This window comes from Stigmatopora argus, chromosome 3 (assembly GCF_051989625.1).
Source record: "Stigmatopora argus isolate UIUO_Sarg chromosome 3, RoL_Sarg_1.0, whole genome shotgun sequence".
Classification (NCBI taxonomy): domain Eukaryota; kingdom Metazoa; phylum Chordata; class Actinopteri; order Syngnathiformes; family Syngnathidae; genus Stigmatopora; species Stigmatopora argus.
The window spans coordinates 10,982,969-11,006,514 of NC_135389.1; the positions used below are offsets into that span (position 1 = coordinate 10,982,969).

Genomic DNA, 23,546 nt, shown 5'->3' on the forward strand with positions numbered 1-23,546 from the left:
TTCTCTCACCTCCATCCACTTGCATGAATATTTAAAAATCAAAATGGAAAATATGTAGGAATTAAAAAGGGGAGTTTTCCCTCAACCTTCAATCCTCTTTGATGACCTCTTTCCTTCCACTGAATTTTTTTTGGGGGGTGTATCACCAACTTCTTATGTTTGCAATAACAAGGGTTCCTTTTATTATTTGCCAACTCTCGTGATTTTGCTCATTTGATAGTAGCTGATGTACAACCAACAGCTCAAATTGAGGGCGACAGTTTCTAAAAATGTTGCTTCTTTCCATTGTTAGTAGGAGAATTGAATGTGATTTTTGCTCTCATCCAACATGGGCTATTTTCAGCAAGCCAAAATGTGGCTGACATTTAGGGCACTCACTCAGCTATGAAGCATGAAGACACATTAGGTTTGTGAAGTTTTTGTTAATTTTTAGGATGACCATAAAAGAATGTAAGATATCTATTTTCATAAGAATATATACTATACTAGGTGGGCATAGTGTTTTTCCCCCCTTTCTTTGAACTGCAACCATGTTGTCGCATACCAGCGCATGTATTCATAAAATTGCTTTTCTGGACTTGGACATCCTTTTGAGATGGTGTTGGAGAAGAACCATTCATAAAACCGCTCTGAAAGAAATCCTATCTTGCGTTGGCTTAATAAATTATTTAAAATGACTAATAGCTTCTAGTGACAGCAAACGTATCGCTGCAGCGTTTCGTATTGAGTCGCTGGAGATGTAATTTGTTTGGAAAAATAATGACTCATGTTGGATTCTGGTTAATTATTAAACAAGTTAGTGGTATTAGTAGGGCAAGTTTGTTTTATGGTGAGCATATTTGCTCCTTTTGAAAGAACCATTGACAGGCTGCAGAGATGAGATGACATTCCACATCTATTGCCAAAAACATCATTTCCAGTGGTATTAAAAAGGAAAGTCATGTGTGCTTGCTTTAGTAATTTTGGATTGAGATTCACTCATTGACTGTCATTGATGAAGATAGACAAAAGTCAAATTGAATTCGGATGTCTTTCACCACCACTGACCGTTATTGAATTTCTGTGTACAATTACGCACACCTGGGGTATTCCTGTATACAGACATAAATTAAATTTATAAATTTATAAATTCTATTATGTTAATTATAAATTTATAAATGACATAAGTGAAATTTCCCGAATACGGGATGAATAAAGTTGTCTAATCTAATCTAATTGCTCCCCTTTATCGACCCATATTCATTGTATTATAATTAAACTCATGTATGGAACAAATAAATTGGACACAGCTTCTCATTTGTTTTTTATTTTCATGAATATTTACATTGTAGATTCTCACTGAATGTATCAAACTTTGAGTGAAATTGTGTACAGTGGTCCCCTGGGTTATTGTGGCCTTGCGTTACATTTTTCTTTCACATTATGGAATATGGAGTTTTTTTTTATGGCGAAATCCCTCACATAATGCCTGAGAGAGATGCAGCCCCTATCTCCTATAATTTAGCAATAAAGGTGAAATCACTGAAAACATTTTATATTCTATATTTTTTTCAGAGGAGCCACCCTTTACTCTGCCTATTTTTAGCGTGTTTGCAATAAGCTTAAGTGGTAGTCACCTGCAAAGGTTTTCTGATCATAGCTAATAAGTTTTGTTTAGTTTAGCAATGAGTTTGGGACTATCATTCGTGTTGCACTGAATGATGTGTGTCCAAATCTTTGGCCTGTGCTGTATGCTCCAGAAGCTCCAGCTTGAAGTTATTTCTTGTGGCGCCAGGTTGGCCCTAGTCACTTAACACAAAAAAACTTGTCATGCCAGTGTCTCACTGGCACAAACATCGCTTGCGTGACATTCGACAACACGGCATCATTCCACGTACCATCTTTCATGACATTCTATATGTCATCAAATTGAATGATGCTCTTCAAACAAAGAAACTTTTGTCTTTTACATGGAGCCAGATGAGAATAGTTGGCTCGTCACAATCTGCTTTTCCACATTCATTTGGAGATTTACAGCTAACTTTGACAAGCATTAAGTACACTCATCCACACTCAGATTTCATTCCTGTTAAGTGAAGTTTGCAGCAAAGCGCAATGAATGCCATAAAGACAGTCCTTTAACGACTCAATTCAGTTGACAAACTAGTTTTAATTAGAAGGGTTTCCGCAAGCCTATTCGAGAAAGTGTAACATTTAAAATGAATATATTCACCCCTTGTGATCTTTTGAGCATTTTATGTACTTTAGCTTGTTTTCATTTATTTAATTTACACAAGAGAAATAATCACATCATGCAAGTTATCAAATCAAACTCTTAATAACCGTTACCACGACAACCAGTGATTCACAGTTGTGTACTCCAGGCCCGCTGGTCTCCCTGAGGTTATTGTTTGCCCAGGTGGGCCCAAATGACGTGCACCCCCACCCTCCCCAGCGCCCTCTGTAATCCCGCTTGCTCACCTCTCTTGCTCTTTTTTCTCAACTGGTCGCATTCTGCTCCTCCCGGCCGGCTTCCTACGTCCTTTGTTCCACGAGAGCCTGCGGTTCAACTGAAGCTCACACTTCAACAAAGATACACAAATTGGTATTCATCTGTAGTTACCAGCTGTGCATATTGTGGGTTTTTCTATTAAAAAATGGAACATCTGATTTGCTTGGAGCTGTGGCGCTCTACCCTGAAATGTTCCCTTTTTGGGGGGATCCAGAATTAACCTCAAATTGTATTATTATCACGGCCTGACCTTGTTGTTGGAAAATGTGAAAATGGGATTTTCTAAGGCTTGTTCTCACTACTCTTATCTCAGTTCAATATTCATGCTAGGTTTTCAATATAACACCCATGCAGAAGCTTCAGGAGCGTAAAAATCACCCAAACTAACCCTGTTCAAACTGTTGCCATGGTGACCGTTAGGCTTGAGATAAGGCATCCCAACATGGAGTTGCGATTTGGAAGTCTTTTTCCTCGCTTCATGTGAGCGTTTGTGTGAACGAGAGATGGTGTGTCAACAATCCCTGCAGTCAACGACCGCTTATGCCTCTCGCTCCAGGAACTAAACAGAGCAGCGGGAAACTTTCATTAGTGACCCTCAACTTCTGTCCCCTTTTTGCTCATTTTTCTTTTTCCATCCCATCCTTTCCATCTCGTGGCTGTCCTTCAATTGATGTTTACATTTCTCTCTCTGGACTCTCACCTCCAAATCTGCTGAGTATTTTGATGGATATAAACACAATTTCTGTCTCTCTATGTGCCCTACTACTGACTGGTGACCAGTCTAGGTTGCAGTCTACCTTTCGTTAAGTTAGCTGGGTTAGGCTCCCGCAACCCTTTGGAGGATGTGTGGTATGGAAGATGGTTGGTTGGATTTAACATAATTGACTGAGTCTTCTTGGCTTTTTTTTGCTGAATTTGTGACTATCATTTGCTTAATAAATCACAACGTAATATAAAACAGGGTATATAAAATATGGGAATGCCATTGTCGTCAACATATTTCCTAAGCAATTTTGGGCAATTCTCATTTTTACCATTTAAGACAATTGAACAGTCACATTAGAGGTCTAAATAAACAAAGAGGCACCAACATGGTTAAGCTAGGGTATGATAAGTGCAATTTACATTACAAGGTTCTTGTGGAGCACAATAAAACAGTCAGAGCTGTGACCAAAGCAAACGCTAACAGCGTGGCCCCGCACTAATTGCAACCAAGGTGCATTTACTGATTATAGTTAAGTGGGCCAAAATGGTCCCCTGCTCTGTGTTGCACTGGTCTACTCTCTCCTATGACAGACGTTGTCAATAGCAGGGCCTTTTGAGACACCTTTTCCACCAAGGAAAGAAAACATCCCGTTCATGATTGTCTCGTCACTTCATCTTCATGAGGGTGAAAAAAAGCACAGAGGAGGAGGACAGCGGGCTGCCTTTTAAAATAAATGTTTCTTTCTGAAGCCATGTTTAGCTCAAGGAACATTAAACTCATTTCCTGCCATTGATATCCAGTCCCTTTGAACGGCTGGGTTTGCAATAACCAGTTTAAATGTATTCAACATCTATCACTGTCAATGCCCCTAAATAATCACAGTTTGTAGATTTAAAAGTCATGTTTTTTAAACTTTATTGAGGCTTCCAGGACAAAAGACAGCCTACAACAAAAATGAATAGTAATTAAAGATGAGGCAAAGTGTGGCTGTCAAGAAGGTATAAATTAGCTATAAAGATACTAAAAAAGATTCAACGACACAATTAGGGGATGGGGGTGTTCAGGCTTGGATACAATGTCAGCCACTGGATCACACGAGCTTTGATCTCCACTCTGGGTTCCAGCAAGTCCATGGGACAGTTATCGGCTGACTGGTGAGGGGGTGGAGAACACACTTTTGGGTAGAGCCTTTCCTTCAAGTTGTGCCATTCAGTCAAATCATGTCAATGTGATGTCATTTATTTCCTCAGAATTGTGCTGATGGAAACACTGGACCGAGCCTTTGGCCTTTAGTATTCACTTTTTCTGTCATCTCTCTTCTACAAATTGAATTGAATTTAATGATTTTATTGTCATTATGATTCAGCTAATGTTTGTATTTAAATTACAACACTTAACTTAGGTTGCACCAGTATTCATTTCACAAAAATGCAGGATTCCTTCTAGACCTAGATTCTGTTGCCAATGTTGTTTACATGACCTGTGTGGTTATGTAAAGGACTATATTACATGAATAGGGATATGGTTTAATGAAATTCATGTGATTTAGAATGGGATTCAGGCTAGACGTATGACTGGTCTAGTAAGGGCACACAACCTAAGCTTTGTGGAATGAAGCGCACAGGCATTTTGCAGTCTTTTAATTGATTGATTTGTTGAGAATCCTCCCATTGACTTGACAATTAGAACAGAGTGAAAGGAAGGCAAAAAATAAAAATGATCTTTTTACTGAACAAAGCCAGTCTTCTTTATGAAACTGCAATTGTTGTCGTGGTTGGAAATGGCACCTGAAAATATACAGTATTAGGAACATTTAAAATGTTGCAATTCACTATATAAAATCTTGAGTTGGGAATATTGTGGCTAGGATTTATGTTCAAAACAAAAAATGCACTGCAGTTTGTAGAAAATTGGCATATTTGGATACATAACCTCACAAATTATAAAGCGATGTGATGTTGAATAAATCACCATAGTTTTGGATTTGCGGGACGGGTGGTGCTTTTGCCTACTTCCTATCCTCACAAAGGTTGCAAGGGCTACTGGAGGCTATCCCAACCAACAACAGGCACCAAGTGGGGGCACCCTGAATTGGTGACCAGCCAATTTCAGAACACAAGGAGACAGACAACCATATACGCTGACACTCATACCTAGGGGCAATTTAGAGTGTTCCACCAGCCTGCCCTGCATGTTTTTTTAATGTGGTAGGAGTACCCATAGAAAACTCACACAAGCCCGGGGAGAACATGACAACTCCACACAGTGAGGATCGACCTGGGATTGAAGCCTCGACCCCAGAACTGTGAGGCCGATGCGCTAACCACTCATCCGCTGGGCTGGTTTAGAGATAATTTAGTTTTTTGCATGATTTCCTACTAAATTCTCACGAGATTGCATTGACTTTCGTGGCTATTTGCACAGCTGTGTGTACAAACACAAACATTTGACTGTGCTGGATGATTAGAGTTTCAGGGCATGGCCAGTGATTCGTATGTGCTCACACAGCCATGCAGTGTGCTACAAGGCAGACCTAAGTGACCTACAAACAACTAGACATATTCAGGCAGGCTCACATAGCCCAGAAGGAGTACAGACAAAATGGAGGGAAATAGACAGGCAGATAGCGGCGGAGTTTGTCAGGCCCCACGAATGAACATTTAGGTTAGACTTTGCGAGTGAACGTCTCCGGCTTAGACATAGCCCAAGCATGGAGCCCGCCAAGACACGTCAGATCGCTCAAGGACTGTCGTCAAGCACCCCCCGCCTCTTCGACTTACACAAAGTCTCAGTCCCGGTTCCCTGGAGGTGAGCAGACACGAGGATCTTTCATCGGACTCGGGGTGTCTGGGCGCTCGCTTTTTTGTGTCGTACGCGTTATGCTCCATTGCACTTCAGGGAAGTGCATGCAAACGTAGCACTTTGGTGGCACCCATTTGGAGGTTTTCATTGTTTGCATTTATTTTTCTTGGTTTCTCTTGCCCAATGTAATGTGTCTACCAAAAATGATTGAAAAAGGGGGAGAAGAGAGTAGTTGGGTCACTATGCTAATAGTAGGTTCACATTTTGATGTCTTTCTACCAGTGTGGAGTGTCTAGAGTGGCTTGCTCACATTCTCCCATCTCCACATTATCCCCGAGCATGTCTCTCCATCTCTGTCCTCCCCCAGTGCCTGCTTTCTACTCTAATCTTTCTCCATGCCCTTCACTGCCCCCATCCCATTTGGTAAACCTACACACACGCTTTACACCAAGAATATGAACAACATTTTTTTGCCTCTGAGTGGCTCACATCCTCCAAAGTGCTGATGTGCTGTGTTCAAGGTAATTATAACATGCCTTGGTCGTGGAGGGAGGGGGTGGGACTCTAGCAAGTAATGTTTAATTTGCTCCAGTGCCCAAAGAAAGCTCTGCTTGCTTATTGTTATGCCAATTAACCGGTGTCAAGGGCCAGGCATTTCCTGTGATTGTTTGGATTTGCATACAGTAACAAGCTAATTCAGTAAGGATCCAGACTTTTTTTCTTACAGCTATGACAGCCACACCCTCACCGCTCTTCACTAGAGAATGTGGTAAATGTACCTTTAACCTCTGTCTGACATTTCTTTGTCTCGTGGGTCATTGTTCATTCTCTGGCTTCCGATTGGGATAAACCTTTGGATGATGCCGTGTATGTTGTCAGACTTTGCATTCCGATGATAAGATGGTGGACTCACCTTGATTGCAAGGTCGCAGCAGCCCACCCCTCACACAACTGAAATTTGCAAGATATTTAATTTCTTACATCAAGTGTGTCATCCACTTTACGGTGATCATTCACTGCCAACACAGTTCAAATAGATTGGACATCTACATACGCCAGAGGCAGCAAACGATTTGGCTTGATTTGTGCTAATTGTGATATTTTTTTAATAATATTTCAATTCGCTTGATGATTCATGGTTAGCGACATGGTTACATTAATTACATTACATACACACATTTTACCAGCTGCAAATGAATTGTATTTTATTTCCCCACTTTTTATAATCCATACACAAACTAATTGCCGTGCCAGATTTCTAGACCCATCTTGCAGTATATAGGTATGAATGCCATTGAGTGGTACTATTATCACACTTTCCTACTGCGGTTTTCATTTGATTACTATTTTCTCAATTTTGCTGAGAGCAAATGAATGTCTTTGGGTGGCCTTTAGCACAGAGAAAAAGCTGTAAGAAAGCTAGGAAAAGGAATTAATTGTGAGCAATAGAGTAAGCCGTTTGCGTTGATAAAGAGAAGACTAATCTATGAGATGGTACTCATCTTGACTGGCACGGTTCGAGATGCTACATCCAGGATCCCAGCAGTCCGACATAGCCTACTGATCTATATTTCAAAGCAGATACTAGAAAGAAATTATTTAATGAGTTACCATCTTCCTTTTTGGTGGAGAATAAATCTCTTTGTGGAACTAATTGAATGTGGCATCTCAAGTACCAGGGAGCTCTTTTGGGGCTGTGCCTCAAGTTAGGGGATCTGCTGAAATAGAAGCTTGCATGCTGCTGAGGCGTGAGTGGGACAGGTCTGTTTCGGGTGATTGATGCACTTTAAACACTATTCGTGTTTTATGCGCAGCTAAGGATTCCTGTTCATATTTTTGTTGACTTCAATTTGTGGATTTAGTTTTCTGTGTCAGATCTTTAGCATTGCAAAGTGCACTTTTGTGGGGAATTTTAGTGTTAGCTGGTGTCTCAGACACAATGGAGACAATGTTTTAATGGCAAATGGGTCATCTCTATTTACAGATATGGAAATGGCCCGAGACATATGCAGTTAGACGGACTTGGCATTTGCTGAAATGATGAACTGGCGCCATCGCTCTATGCCGGCATGCATGATTGAACTCTAATACACGGGCGTCAGGGCACATGTTGACATTTAAATATTGAAATGTATCACTAGCTCTTTGTTTGGATCCAGCTTTTCTGTTTTCACAATTTCTCTGTCATGCATTTATGGATTTTGGAGGAGCTTTTACATATTTCCCAAGACCAAAGCTAGTGCACACTGATATCACATATCAGTCTGAATGGAGCTGCTTGATTGGGACTTTGTTGTACGTACACACATTTCCCTCACACTTTCATTCATGTCTGCATCAAGATGACTGCTCAATCATTAGACAATCAGAAGTTTTTGGACCTTGATATAAAATTTTGTTTTCATGTGAAGACTGGTTAATGTTAAACCTCAATCTGATAAAATGGCAAGGTTTTTGGTGTGTTGATATAGATTTTTCCCAGTGTTTTGCTGACATTGACATATTTTTAAACATTTGACTAAGAATTAAAGTGATTCTTTTATAATGTTTAAATTGTAGGGTCAGGGTGGCAATGATGCTGGAGCCTAGTTTCTCACCAAAATGTCTACTTCTTATCATAGCATGCTCCAACGTGGATGATCTTTTGTTTAGATGTTTACCCTGTCTAAAGAACTTTTCGCAGCCGAAACAGCCGGCCAAGGGCGAGATGCGACCTCAAGAAGCATGCAAGCAAGTGGTCACGGTACCTTGTGCAGCAGTTGCCATCACGTTACAGCACAGCAGTTGTGCTGAAGTGGAAAGCAGCGGCCACTGAAAGTGTGCTTAGCCTTACAAGGTGGTAGGGTCAGGTCAGCAAAGGATAGTCCTGCGTTACATCACCCTGCATCTAAGCAGACATAAAATAATTTATTGCTTTAACTCAGAGATTAAACAATTGATTTCAGCCTATGCACGTTTTTAGGATCTTATATGTATTCAGATTGGTGTGTCCCTTTAACGCATGGCAGCCATCAACCATGATAAACTTACAATCCATTTGGCTTGGTTGGGGTGAGGGTGGTTATTCCTGTGGTCCAGTGGTCACCCCTACACCATCTAACCTGCATCCTATGTATCTCAACAACCCTGAGTAAAAAGCACAACTGAAGATTGCGCTGGTTGCTGGTTAATTCGGGACCTACAGCAAAATTAATGAATGTAATTAATCAGCCCATAGAGAAAAAATAAAATATGAGGCTCTGAGGACTGATGCGTATGCAACCCTAGAATATACCTATCATATTTCATTGTATTCTGCCAGCGAATAATGGTGGAGCAGCAATTTTAAGACCACAATAATTTTATGTAATTAATCAACCCTGAGAAAAAAAGTAAAATAAATCTTGCTGAGGATCATTGCGTATATATCTGTAGAATATACCTTCCAAATGTATTTCTGATCCATACATAAACAGGGAAAGCAATTTTAGTTTGTGTCCTCACCAAGATGAAGAAAAACAACTAAGTGAGTGAGAACTTGAGAGGATTTGAAACTGTTTCAATTTTATTTTATTTCCAAGCTAATATTTTTTTGCCGCGGTACAACATTTAGAATGCTTAGGCACTCAGTAAGAAGGATGAGGTAAGCACAGTGACAATGAAGAGGGAGGTTTGGAAGCAGGCAGCAAGAGCGACAAAAGCCCATTGGATGCCCAGCTGCAAAAGTGCCCTCGGGGGCCTGCGAGGACTGTGGAATGTGGCTGATGCGAGTGTGTGTATATTTGGGCTCCAGATAGCAAAAGCTTCGGGGATGCAGCTGTTAGCAGCGATGGGTTTGCTCATGTGTATCGACATGTACTTATTAAAATAGAGCAAACAGATGTGTCATCTGTGGAAATGCTCAAGTGTTACGCCTGTGTTTTGTCGTGCCCACCCAGTCGATGTCTGTGCGACGTAATGAAAAAGAAATAACATTGTGACTACTTTAGACACACTGGAATGTGCAAGAGAAACTAATTTGGGCAAATAACCTTCCAAGAGTGGTCACAGTCGCACTGAACCGAGAGTAGCTTTCTCAAGAGGAAATGACAGAAAGTGTTTGTTCCTAAGGTTTCCCAGGCACTTTTCGGTAAAGGGTCGCTTAAAGTGCATCGTGGTGTTGAGGCACAACTGCCTCGCCCCCTTCCTTCCTCCCTTCTCCCTTTCCCGCCACTTGAATCCCCATTGGTCCTATTTCTTTTCCCGCCAGCCAATACTGCCCAACGTATCTGCGAGAAGTGATCTCAGTGGCTGCACTTGGGGTGTGTGAGGTCAAAGCTGTGCTCATTTCACACTGTGTCCTTTTGGACTTCATCCAGCAGAAACCCTCCACTGCTCACACATTGAAGAGAGACCAAAGAAAAATGGAGACGAACACAAAGGAAACAGAAAAGTCCTCAGTCTTCACTGTTTTGATTTCCCACCTTTTGGAAGCGAGAATGTTTAGCTGTAGTTTATAATTCATGTTGAGCGCTACTCGTTTAGCTCTTCCTGCAAAGTATGTTCTTGCACGTTTATCAAAACAAGGCTTCTTATCCACAAGAATGTTGTGAAATGTAAGGATGTTCCCTCTTGTCAAGGGAAATACTAAATAAAATGCTCAGACAGGTCAGAAATTAAATGTTTCATGTGCGTCTAGGAGAATGATGGTATACTAGCATTTGTAAATGTATAAATGTACTTTCATGTACTTAATGCTTAATACTTGCATCTTTTTTTTAACCTTGGTAATTTCCAAGTCGAGCGCTTGATTCTTTCCTGAACCAAGTTTGCAGAGGCTATCATATTTGATGTAACTACTAGATGCAAAGAAAACAAAGCAAACATTAATTCAATTTCATTGAATGTTTGAATGTTTGTGGGGGTGTTATTATTGAGCGGTAATTAACTTCAGTAGTGTCTCCAAAAAGTCTTGCGTCTGGCGCAAACCCTAATAAAGGGTGTTTCCACCTTAACTCCTAATTCTTGCGGCTTTGCCAACAATTGTATACTTGTGGCTAAAGCTGTAACTACCACTTGACAAAATAATGAATGAAATCTTAAGTAAAATGTCCAAATGCTTTTGTTTCATAAAAGCAATTTGTGGACATAATGTAAAATGTTGCCAAATTGTGGTGGCAATGTCACACTCTCGCGCGATTGCATATTTTTATATGTCAATCTTTTGCCTCGTGTATTAGGCTATATAATTGCTTCCATATTTATGTCAATCATTCACCCAGGAAGTAGCATCAGAAAATGAGCTGTTTATAAAAAGATCTGTAAACACAACAAAGAAGGTGCGCCTATATAAAATCCTTGAACTTTGAGAACATAATAAATTGCACAAAGTGACTTGAGATGATGAAAAAAATATTTTAAAAGTATATGTGGTCTTTAAACACAGCCTTCATGATACTATTTGCTTCAAGGAGGCAGACAGAAATCTTAATCAGGCTGCAGGGAAGGCGCTGAGTTGTCCAAAGCTTTCCATAAAGTCTCAATAATCCTGTTGTTTTTTCCTACTTGATGACATTTGTCATTCTTGTCATGGAAGAATGCAGCACAATTATGTGTGAAGTCACGGCAGGTGGGGGCACATGTCGGTCAGGAAAAAAACCCTACTGATCAGCGCATGTTGCGCTCCTTCCAAAGGAGACGCTGAAGGATGTCTGTGTTGACTTCTGTAACTTGTAATGTACAAGAGCTATTTCCATGTTTTATAAAAATCTTTGCTGCCAATATTAAAAACTAACCAGTGGATATCTACAGAATTACTGCATGAAGCAATAACAACTAGATAGTGCTGATCATGACTTTATCTTTCTAAACTTTTTCAACAATGTCACAGAAATGCACTCAAATGATGAGTCTTATTTTTGATACAGCACTTAATGGTTTGTTTAGCTGTATGTGGTTTCCAATGACTGGATGGCATTAAGGCAGTGCCAGTCACTTGATTAAGTCTATGTCTATGTCGTTTCCAATTTTGAAAGCCATTTGTTTCTTTTGTTCAGGTCAGCTTTTTTTTAAATCGGATTCTTCATTGGCTTTTGTTGTATTTAAAGTTTTACCAGGATGGACTAACACTAGTCAGGTTTTAATTCCTGATACAAAGTGAAAATTAAAATACAAAAAATCCATACATGTAAATAGAAATTTGAAAATAAATGTTAGCATTGTTCAAAAGGTGATCTGAATGAGCCAAATAAAAGTTACATTTTGATTCAGCACAACTATTAGTCAGTTATCAGATCTTGACAGTAAAATAGTTGTTGGCCAGTAAACAAATGTTGACCCTTCATTAAGTACCTGCATATCCTCTAGCTACCTTAAAGATGTGTATTTTGTCATATCATGCATGGACACTTGCATCTACAAATGCATTGTCCCCTTTAAGACTGGGAGGAATGAGGGAGGGTGTTGAAATAAATGTACTGTAGATGCACCGTGTTTCCTCAGCTGTTTCTGCAACAATTCAGCCTCTGCAGTGTTAACGGCTGAAATTGAATGACTTATTTTTTATGTGCATACATTGACCTGGCATATGTCACTGTGACAATAAGCTGGCGCCCCAGTGGCTCAGGCAGTGCATTTCAAATGGAATCTCAGGATATCCACTGTGTCTATTAGCGCACAACCGACCTTTGTGCTATCAGACCTGACTGCCCCCGCTCTTTCCCGATATCAGTTGATCTTGTTCTCTGCCTCTCTAAATCAATAGAATTGGATATATTGATGCAGTAACATGTTTTCCCCTCCCATCGTGTTCCAGTGAGGCTGAGAGAAAACACGGGAATCACACTAATGCCCCCTAGGCTTGCTGATGAAAAACAAGCACAATTGTACTGCAGCACACTAACAGGCTAAATGCTGTGCATACATGTCTTCAACCTACAGTTACAATAAGTCTGCAATTATTTATTCAATGCTAACAGAAAGAATGAAAAATTGGGCATTGAGGATGGAAGAGATTTGAAACTGAAATGCAAAACTTTGAGGAAGACAAGTGAACCACTTCTCCCTGTGCTATCTAGTTAAAATTTTATCGGTTTCAACTTTAAAATTATAGTAAATTTGTGTCGGAGCGCTTCCTGTATGTAAATTGTTTTGTCGCATCTTTTACGACACAAAATGTAATGTTAATTTCAACTGCAAGAATACCGCACACTCACTCTTTCATCGCAGTGACCCTCCCAGTGCTCATAATCAGCCGACCAGAAGCACTGCTCCAACACTGCATTTTCTTTTGCAGCATATTACGAGTCCACTGTGTTTCCTTTATTAGCTTTGTGTTCCGATCTCCTCGTTAAATTAAACAACCATGAGTCGTGGACAACTATTGCTACCCTCTACTGGTTAATAATTCTGCAAATAACTAATTAGCCCTGATACAAAAAATACATTAAAATAAATAAATAAATAAACTGGGCAACATGCTACACAAGAGGATTCAAGACAATTGATTTACAATTGACATGGGAGTAGAACTTCAAGTTAGTGTCCACAAGAACAACAGCAACCGGCAACTTGACAGGCTTTCGGCTTGTAAAACAAGAGAAGCAGAGGAAAACAAGTAATTTGATTTTTACTAGTTGATTGGTTAGGTCGAGTTGTTTGAATGCCAGCCATGCTTTGTGTTTGAGAGACCCTGATTTTGCTGTAAATCGTACTCCATAAATTGAGAAATGATATTCTGTGCTTCTACCTGTCCCAGTATTTGTGTTTTCTAGTTAAAGGATCTTTTCAGGTTGTTTTTTCAAACCCTTCTACTGTCACTCCATATCATATAGTTTCTTCAGTCCTCAGTTTAGTTTCTTCCCTTTGCAAGCAGATGAATTTCATCTGCCTGACTTGCACGCCTGTGCCATTTCTACAGTGCATCCTGCTGTCTTATTGGCCAAGATGCCCCATCGCTCCCCCATCCTGCTTTGGTGATGCATCTCAGCCTTTATGACAGGCACGCCAGCTGGTTAAGCTGGTTGACTGGCTGTTTCTAAGATTGCAATATTGTCTGTTTGCAGTCACGTGTATGTATGTTTGGTAATACTCATCAATCTGGAAAAAAACATAATTGGGGTAAAAACCTGTTTTAGGCATTAAATGAGTTACATATCTAATTGTGATATGAATTTCTGATTAAAATTTCAAGACTGGCAATATACAGACAAAAGTATGATCAAACTGGACAAACGCCTTGGGGATTGGTCAATGTCTGGTTCAGTGCTGACCGGGTTAATTTTATCTGACAGTTAGTCCACTAACATAATAGTGTTGCAAAAGGCTGGAGGCGTTCTCTCTGTGTTCCCTACATCTGTTCTCAAGCCTCACTCTGTGACACATTCCCATCATTAACCAATCACCAATCCTTTGAAAAATGAGCGAGCACTACTCTATAGCCGATCTTAAAAAAGTGTGACATGTATTTGTTAATAGCTGCACTGACAATAGGACTTAAGTTCGTACCTCGTGTAATACTGGCGGTGACTGTGCATAATCAATTCTTCCTCAAGAGAAGTTCCTAATAGAGTAGAAAACACTTTTCTGTATTAGTTGCTCTCCATACCAGCAGGACTAAATGTCATGCTGCATTGGCTTAACCAACAAAAACACGTTAGCTAAGTAATGCATAGTTTTAACAGCGTGTAATGATATATTAGAGGTATTCACAGTTTCTTTCAAACGCTTGACACGTCTGCAATTACACCTTTTCAAGCCTCGTTGCAATTAGCATGCTATTTCATGACAGCTGCATATTCAATGTCATGCACTTATCCCTCATTCTGTTCCCCCACCCGTCCCTGTGCTTTGACTTGTCTTGTTGTAAATGCATTGCATATTCCACTGGGGCCTGTTGTACTTGTACAGGTAACAGTGACTACCTTGTCAGCATTTCAGCTTCCTCATTTTTCTGAGTGAGGCAGAAAAAAAGGAGAGGGAGGACTGTTTTCAGGACCTTCAATGCCGGGAATGTTGCCCTTGCTAAGAGAGAAGCAACATTTCTCAAGGTCTCTTTGAAAAAGTTTGCCTTGTCCAGATGAAGCCCTCCCCCATTACCTCCTTCCACCACCTGGAGCAGATGCTCTGAGAATGGAAATTGCCTGCATAAATGTGCATTTACATGATCCCTGCATCTAATATAGTATGCCACAAACACAATTCCAACAGCAACAGCTGAAGTAACGATAGCAGGTGGAGCTTTTGGGCAGAGTCAGAGCGAGAGCATGTCTGGGAATGGACTCAATTTCTAGATGCCACAGGTGCGCAGCAGGGGATGGAAGTCCAAACATTGATTTCACAGGGTCCAACATGTCGTATAGCTAGAAAACATTTTTCTCCATGGTATGCATTCAGAAAAGCTGAAAGGGTGCATGAATATGTAGATGAATATCCAGGGAGAGTCCGGAAGCCATTCACAGCACAGACCCAAGCTTGTTCCAATAGGCAGGGGAAAAGGACTGGATGGAGGGGAGGGTAAGAGTCAAAGCAAAGCAAGGGATGGGAAAGAAGAAAGCAAAATGCTCCAGAGGCCGGTTAATGATGGCATCTATTCTCACGAAGTGCTTTTTTGCCACCAGTTGCTCGCTGTCTCGCTTGCTGTTGATAATATTTTCGTCGAGTAGACGGGGCTCACTTATAACTGCCTGAATAGCTATTTGAATAAGAACATAGTTACATTAGGGCCAATGATGAAGTGTTTCAAGCTAAAATGAAAGAGTACTAATCCATTACCGAAGATTGTCTGCCTGGTCCGTGTGCGTGATTGTGAGTTCATATTGTACGTGATTAAATGCTCTAGGCTTCCAGGGATCCATCAGTCTGCTGTCTGGACCCTAGCTAAGGGAAGGTCAGCCTGATGGATACATCCTGACATGCACACAGCCTGTGAAGTCAGCTGTGTGTCCGCATGTTTGTTGGGGTGGGTGTGTGTCTGTGTATGTGTGTGTGTGTTCGTGTGTGTTGGCGGGCCAACCAGGCTCAGGCACGGTTCAGCAGAACAGGGGGTGGAGAGGTGGGTTTGAAGGGATAGTCTGGCCTTCTATGCCCTAGTTTGAAGGGGTTATAAAGGGGGTTTAGCTGGCACGGCGGTACTACGGCGGGCGGGGGTGTGTAGGGGTTGCTGGACTGACTGGAGATGGGAGAGGGGTTTAAGAAAGGCTCCATTCATGAGCGGTACCATCTCGGACTCCCTCAGGAACTTCATGTTATCAATGACTGAGCCAGCTGGGAGGATGTGAGCATTTGTATCTTTTCCACAGACTCTTTCTTTTGTGAGGTCCAGTGCTTCAAAGCCCAAGAATTTCTTAAAGCATGTTAAAATTCACCATAGGTTTGCACAAATTAGGCACTGCATTTGGCATATTTCAAGAACAAAGATGCTGTGTGATGCCATCTGGAGATGACATTAAAGTGGTGCAGATTACGTGGTGATGATTCATCTGTGTCAGCGATATGTCAATTCATCACCTATTAGAGCAAAGCACTTCAATATTGGTTCTTTCTAGGGGAAAATAACACTGACAGCCAAGGTTGTGTTGGCTTACACAAGGCTTCATGTGCAATTTTATGTTACTTTAAAAGGTATAAAATGCCCACAACTGAAGTTCGATTTGTTTTTGGCACCAAAGTAAAACAGTCTAAATCACGCAGACTGCATGAATTATTCATCTGTATTAGCCGTTTAGAGAAAAAGGGAAAATGTCTATTGCTCTATATCAGCAGGTGTGATGGCAGCATTGCACTAGCAGATGTCGATTTTTACATTTGTAATTTGACATTACGAGCAACAATGCTTTTCTCCTTTCTCATTTTTTCCGCTTCTGTCTTGTTCTCTCTATTTTTGCACATTGCTGAACTCGAGGAGCTTCCGGCTTGAGTGGGCACATGCAGCGTAGCCATATGAACGATCAGGGCAGAGCATTAGAGCATAACCCAGAAAGGTTCCGGCTGAAATGGATACAAACATCAAGTCAACATAGCGTTTCTTACCAGCTCACACATGTAGCCTTGAAGCATGACTACACACACATACTGTATCTGCAATCAAGCACTTTACCAAAGCTGAAGCAGTAATCACTTCCTTATCTTCCAAGAGTTCTTGATTGCTCGCTTCTATGTCTTTAACATCAAACATAATAGTCGACATTCGCATCTCAACTTTATTGGGAGTAATTTTCTGTATCTTTCAGCAGACAGTTGAATCATTGTTTATGAGATGAAGGGCAGCAGAAAGAAATCTGCTTTCTGTGCAAATTACCACTGATCAAATGAATCCCTCTCTGTGTTTATCTGATCTTGATACTACAATTTTAACCGCATTCAAATGTTTGTAACTAAGGCTACTTTTTCTTTTATTTGAAAGGATTTCAGTGGGCGATTAAATTAAAAACTGAAAATATTCATTTAGTTGCATTTTGGTTCAAAACGGGAAAAACAAGTAGATTATATACCAGATCTAGATTTAACAGACCTAAGTGGCTAACTTTTAACATAGAAGTGATCAGCAGTGGGTACGTTGTGCGCTCATCAATCTCAGCCAGCATTAATGTGTGTATGTTTTGCCAAATATCTCTGCTAAACAGTGTGATGGCAACGGTGCTCGCATCTGGCTTTTGCGACTTAACTCTCACAACTGGCCGAACTAAAACATCAACACTGAATGTATTAATGAACTGTATATTGATAAAAATAGATCAATTTCAACTGGGAGATTGGGAGTAAATAATCACAAGGAAGTAGGACACGTAATAATTGCTTCCAAATTATCAATTATTTTAAATCAAATGAAAATGGTCATATAAAAACACCACGTTTGTCCTTTCATTAATGTGCAGTTTTGTGTAAAGGTGATGCTTTTCCTTTAGGAATACAGTTTTTTATTTAAACCTTTTTTGGACAGCTCACTTCTCATGCTCCAAATTTTCTCTTTGGTCTCTTGGCATCTCTTGACAAGCTCGCATTAAGTGTGAAAAAAGCATTTTGCATGGCTGGAGCGCCTGCCACAGTAACAGTATGTGTGTGCGAGTTAATTTGTCAGTCACAGAAAAGATCTATGATGATTGTAACAGTTCCATTTAATGTGGCCACCTTTTGCATAATAAGAAAACAGTAACCACCCACATCAGATAGTTGTGTTTTTTCAATTACATTTGTTTAGCTAATTTCCTGCAACTGGCAGCGAAAGTCCAATCCATTTTAACTAGGAGTGTTTTCAGTGACGGCCAATGAGTTGATGAATGTTTACTATTTTCTCACAGAGCTCCTGAAATCATCCTGGGTTTGCCATTCTGTGAGGCGATAGACATGTGGTCCCTGGGCTGCGTGATAGCTGAGCTTTTCTTGGGATGGCCACTCTATCCCGGTGCCTCTGAATACGATCAGGTATTGAACACTCAACTGACTTGCCTGGAGACATTTCGTGAGCATTCATTTCTGTGTCCTTGACAATGGGATTTATTATTTATTTATTTTTAAATAGGCCGCCATAATCCCCACAGCAGCCCCTTAGGAGCCTCGCACGTCGCCCGTTTGTAGCAACATATGCCACAGTGCCACTTGTCCAATTAGCGAGCCTCTGCGCTCCAAAGCGAGACATCGCTGAATTCCCTCAATCAAAATCTTTGGCGAGACCATGACAGAGTTTTGTTTCAATGCCAAACAATCTTGTCAAATCCAACACATTTTGTAGAATGTTGTATCATTTGTAAATCATTGCTGCTTTTGAGCTGTTCTTGGGGTTCTTGGAATGTTTGCTCAAATGTTCTTTTGTTGATCCTCAAAACTCTTGAATGAACGTTCTTAAAATTTTACTGTTTTTTTTGTCATGAAGATCCGATACATCTCACAGACCCAGGGTCTCCCTGCGGAATATCTGTTGAGTGCTGGGACAAAGACCACCAGATTCTTCAACAGAGAACCCGACTCCACCTATCCTCTTTGGAGACTGAAGGTACCCCTGGAATGAACTACGTAAAATTATGAATAAAAGCACACAGATTATTGAATTAAATTAGTTTAGTTACAAATTTACTTTGTTTTTACTGTACCCCACAACCACGGGGAAATAAAAGTAATGGATATACTTGGGCCATGAATTGTCATAAAAAAATCTGCTACAAATGTATTCATTCATTCGTTCATTATCTAAGCTGCTCATCCTCACACTTTCAACCTGACACTATGAATTTAATTTTAAAGAATTATTTTCTCATTATTTAGGAGCAGGTTAGTCCCAATTTTTAGTTTTGTGGAAATGATTCCAAGTCTACTCCTGAAGCCTATGTTAACTTGCCTTTAGTGCCTACATTAATTGGGGGCTTAAAGTCATATTTCTGCTTAGTATAGGATTTTGACATGAACTTTAGCCTGTTAATCCTCTTGTGGAAAAAGACATTGATTAGCTTCATTTTGAACTTAGGCTGTCTCATTTAAGAAGAACTGTGTCAACATATTTTACATATTCAATGTGAACAGTCCTTGTTTTTGTACTCTGTAGGACCTCACCTGTATTTCACAATATTAAATAATTCAATTATCTTTTATTTTGGAATTTATTATTTTGAATTTTTAACATAGTAAGAAAATTAGATTTTTTTCAATGAATTAACTTGAGGGTATTTTAATACATTATCTTAACACAAGCACACATGCAAAAATACTGTGTGCATTTAAATAAAACCCGCTCGGACGAGTCACTCCTTTCTCCGATATGACAAATTCTGTACATTTGCATGCGCTTTCCTCAATAATAGGATGTTAGATGAGTGTTTGCATGTGACCCCTGGGTTGCTCTGCGGGCAAGCAGAGTCCTGCTGTCCATCAGCAACAAGAGGCTATAATGAGTCACATATAAATAGTGCAGGTCTAGAGGGGAAGCGTGTTAAGGGTTTGAAGGGAACATCTGCTTTATTTCTCTAACAGACTCCTGAGGACCATGAGGGAGAAACGGGGATCAAGTCTAAAGAGGCGCGGAAGTACATTTTCAACTGCTTGGATGATATGGCCCAGGTATGTGGTTTCTGACAAAGCACATCTCTTAACAGAAAGGACAGCTCAAATATTGCTAATGCAATCCCCTGCATTTACCTAACCACAATAGGGCTGCGTGATTAAATGTCGTAGGGCACACGTAGAGACAGACAACCATTCCCCACACTACCACCGAGTGGGAATTGCACCTTCACTAAAGTCAGGCGAAAGAACCACTGATGCACCGGCTTACCGACTTACTTCATATGTTAATAATAAGTATGTGATCTATAAAATTTGCAGTTATAAAACAATCATGTTCAACAACAACATGTTCTTGAAGAATAGCAAGGGACTTGCATTGAATCCACCGGGCTTCTAGAAAGACCATATCAGCCATTACGGGGACTTTTTCCAATGTCAGTTTCCCTTACGACTCGTCTCTTTGATGGGAAAGTTCACATGTATTTATGACATTTTGATAGGACATCCCTAACACCGAGTTGATAATGAGTATTTTTTTCACTATGCTCGGCTCTGTTTCTGCTACCAGACCCAACAAAAGGAATGGTTATGTCACAATTATTCTCCCAGGCCCTTTTGCCTTGTCCTGTCTGAACAAGATCCAACTTGATTCTACATCTGATAACAACGAAGCTGGTGTACTATTTGCTATGAATTGTGCTCATCTTGATGTACAAGCAGCTGCAGGCTCTTGAAATTGTCCATGTGGGTACATGCAGGTACATAAATGATGGTGACAATTACGGCTGTCCGGTAAGGCTCACGGCAGCTCTCCAGCCCTGTCTGGAACAACACGCTCTCGGCTAGCGCATGATTTGATCATTGCCTGGGCTTGTTTAATTTACAGATGCCATTGCAAACTTGCATACATGCGGCACAATCAATAAAAGCAACGTACACGGGCTTCAGTATCCCATGGGTCATCTCTGTCTCCAACGCTACAAAGTCTTCCCTTCACTGTTGTGCCCGAGTCGACTTATTACAAAAACACAGAGGAGCTCAAGCTGGAAAGCATGTTGTGGAAGAGAACTGCGTACTTTGCCCATCTTTCTATGCTCCCGTATAAACAAGTCAGGATTGTGGACATCTGTCCCTGCATGTATAATAGATGACATAGCTATAGGCCCTGAAAGACATGAGGACTGCAGAGGCCAGAAAGATAATGTGAGAAAAATGGTGAGGCATAATATCAAGTGGCTCTAATTTGAGTAATTTTGAAAATAACTAGTCAACTGGTTGTTCCTTGAATAACGGAATTGTCCCGTTTACAGAAACAAACGTTTGTATCCCGTATTCAGCTTACAAGGGACACTCTTTGTTTTGTACATTAGGTTCCCTACATTCGATGTGCGAACATTCTGAGATACGAATCCCAGTTGACTCGTTTATGTTTTCACGTGCCGTACTTTCATGCCAGTAGGGCGCACTTAATAGTAAAAAATGTTCTCTAAAATGGATGGGGCGCCCAATCAGTAGGTGCGTCTTGTGTATGCACTAAATGGCTGGAAAATCAGCTTTGACAAGTAGAAAAAACAACGCTGAGTTTCCACGGATCTACGGCGAACAGCTTGGGAGTGATAGATGTCCAATGGCAAATATAGTTATACAAACACTGATAGATAATCGCCACACATTATATCAGCTGTTCGACTCGTACAGCTCTCAAAGTCACTGCATATTCCAAAGGACAACCGGTGGAACTTTGGCAGGCATTTTGCACTCTTTCTCTGTAAATACCATCTTTTCTTCTATTATTGTCGTCACTTATTGGCAGACTAAGTAATTGGTGCTGGTTTTGCAACACATCACCTTAGGTGTTTTGCGCTCCATCTGCCAGCCTTGTCCTTCCTCCTGAGTGGCATGTCAGTATTCCTTAAAATACAGATGTGACTCCATCCAACAGATGTTCACACGCAAGGCCAACAGTACTCACCCTTATGGCCGCATTTCTAACAATGCCTCATTATAACTGCGATAGCTAGCAGTGATCATTCTCTGCCAAAACAAACTGACCGTCAATGGCATCAAAAGTGCATGAATGATTTTAAAAGAAGAATTAATAATGGTGTTTATGTTATGCAGCTTTCCTTAAAGTCATCTCCCCCACCAGCTACAGGCAATGTGCTTTATCAGTGAGAGGTGTGGTAACAGACTATGAATAACATGCATGGGAAAAAAGAATGGCATCAGATTTGCGTTGACTGGCAGCACATCTGATAGCCCCTCAGCGGGCTTGCAGATAAGCGCTCGCACCTTTATGAAAGCAGGCCTTTTCCTCTGCATGTCACAGCAAACAAGGCTGCCTGTCTGCTCCCTGATGTCCTCACACCGCCTGACAATCTTCTTGGTTGAAACAAAGGGCAGCTATATCATGACCTTGGTGCTTGTTTAAACACAGGGAAGGAGCCGCAGCTAGCCCAATTTTGCCTCGTTTAGTTTTCTTTGTTGTCCAAGCCTCAACCTGTTGAGAAAAAATCATCACCTTCACTAATGAGGTTGTGTTTTCGATGAGATTTTGTTTGTTTTAGTGTATAACTGGTTGGTGATGGGAACAGTCCCATCAAATTTAGCTGTGGCGGGGGATTGGTTACACCCATTTTTACCCTAGTGAATCAGTTTAGAAAGTTGTTTCAATTGGCATTACAAATAACATTGTAGATGTTTACAATGTCACTGGAGACAACAGCTTTATATGTTTTTATGATGTTGGCATGACAGTGCCCTTTTTTTCCAGGTGAACATGACATCAGATCTGGAGGGGAGCGACTTGTTGGCGGAGAAAGCCGACAGGAGGGAATTCATCGATTTGTTAACCAAGATGCTGACCATCGACGCAGACAAGAGAATCACACCCATTGAAACCCTCAACCATCCTTTCGTCACGATGTCTCACCTCCTTGATTTCCCACACAGCACTCAGTACGCTCATTCTTCCCATTTGCCTCATTGCCTTTTTTAAATTGCGCATATGCATCTGACATTCACTGTTCGTGTCTCCAATCCTGTTCTAGTGTGAAGTCATGCTTCCAGAATATGGAGATCTGTAAGCGGCGTGTTAACATGTATGATACGGTCAACCAGAGCAAGACGCCCTTCATCACCCATGTGGCCCCCAGCACCTCCACCAATCTCACCATGACCTTCAACAACCAGCTCAACACTGTGCACAGCCAGGTGAAAGTCAATATATACTTTTTTTTTGTCTTTGGTCTGCCACGCTAAGATAGCATGTATTGGCGCATCAAATGTGCCTGCAAAATTGAAATGCTGCATGCTGTTACTGAGCAATGCCTTTCATTTTAGTAGGCTCTCTAAACTGTGCAGTGAAGTACATGTGTGTCAGCCTCGGGGCTCCCCCTACTGTTGTGAAATAGAATTTACCAGTGCATTTGGTCATTTACAGATATCAAATCCCATCACAGGACAATCTTATAATTTATCACATATATAACCAAAATATATCAAAACAGGTTATACAGTTATTGACTTTGATAGTGTCAAATCCTATTTGTAAATGGTGTTTAAGCATTATTTTAGCAAGTACGACACCATATTGAT

The 23,546-nt window shown here is 40.7% G+C and overlaps 1 protein-coding gene across 2 annotated transcripts in view; it reads left to right on the forward strand.

Moving 5' to 3' along the window:
* hipk2 (homeodomain interacting protein kinase 2) overlaps nt 1-23,546 on the forward strand; it is a 57,249-nt gene that overhangs the window by 22,517 nt on the left and 11,186 nt on the right. For both annotated transcript variants that reach the window (XM_077595962.1, XM_077595961.1), the window contains exons 3-7: nt 18,254-18,377; nt 18,826-18,945; nt 19,917-20,003; nt 22,723-22,907; nt 23,000-23,162. In XM_077595962.1, the coding sequence (XP_077452088.1) occupies nt 18,254-18,377; nt 18,826-18,945; nt 19,917-20,003; nt 22,723-22,907; nt 23,000-23,162 (679 nt within the window). The remainder of the gene's footprint in view (nt 1-18,253; nt 18,378-18,825; nt 18,946-19,916; nt 20,004-22,722; nt 22,908-22,999; nt 23,163-23,546) is intronic.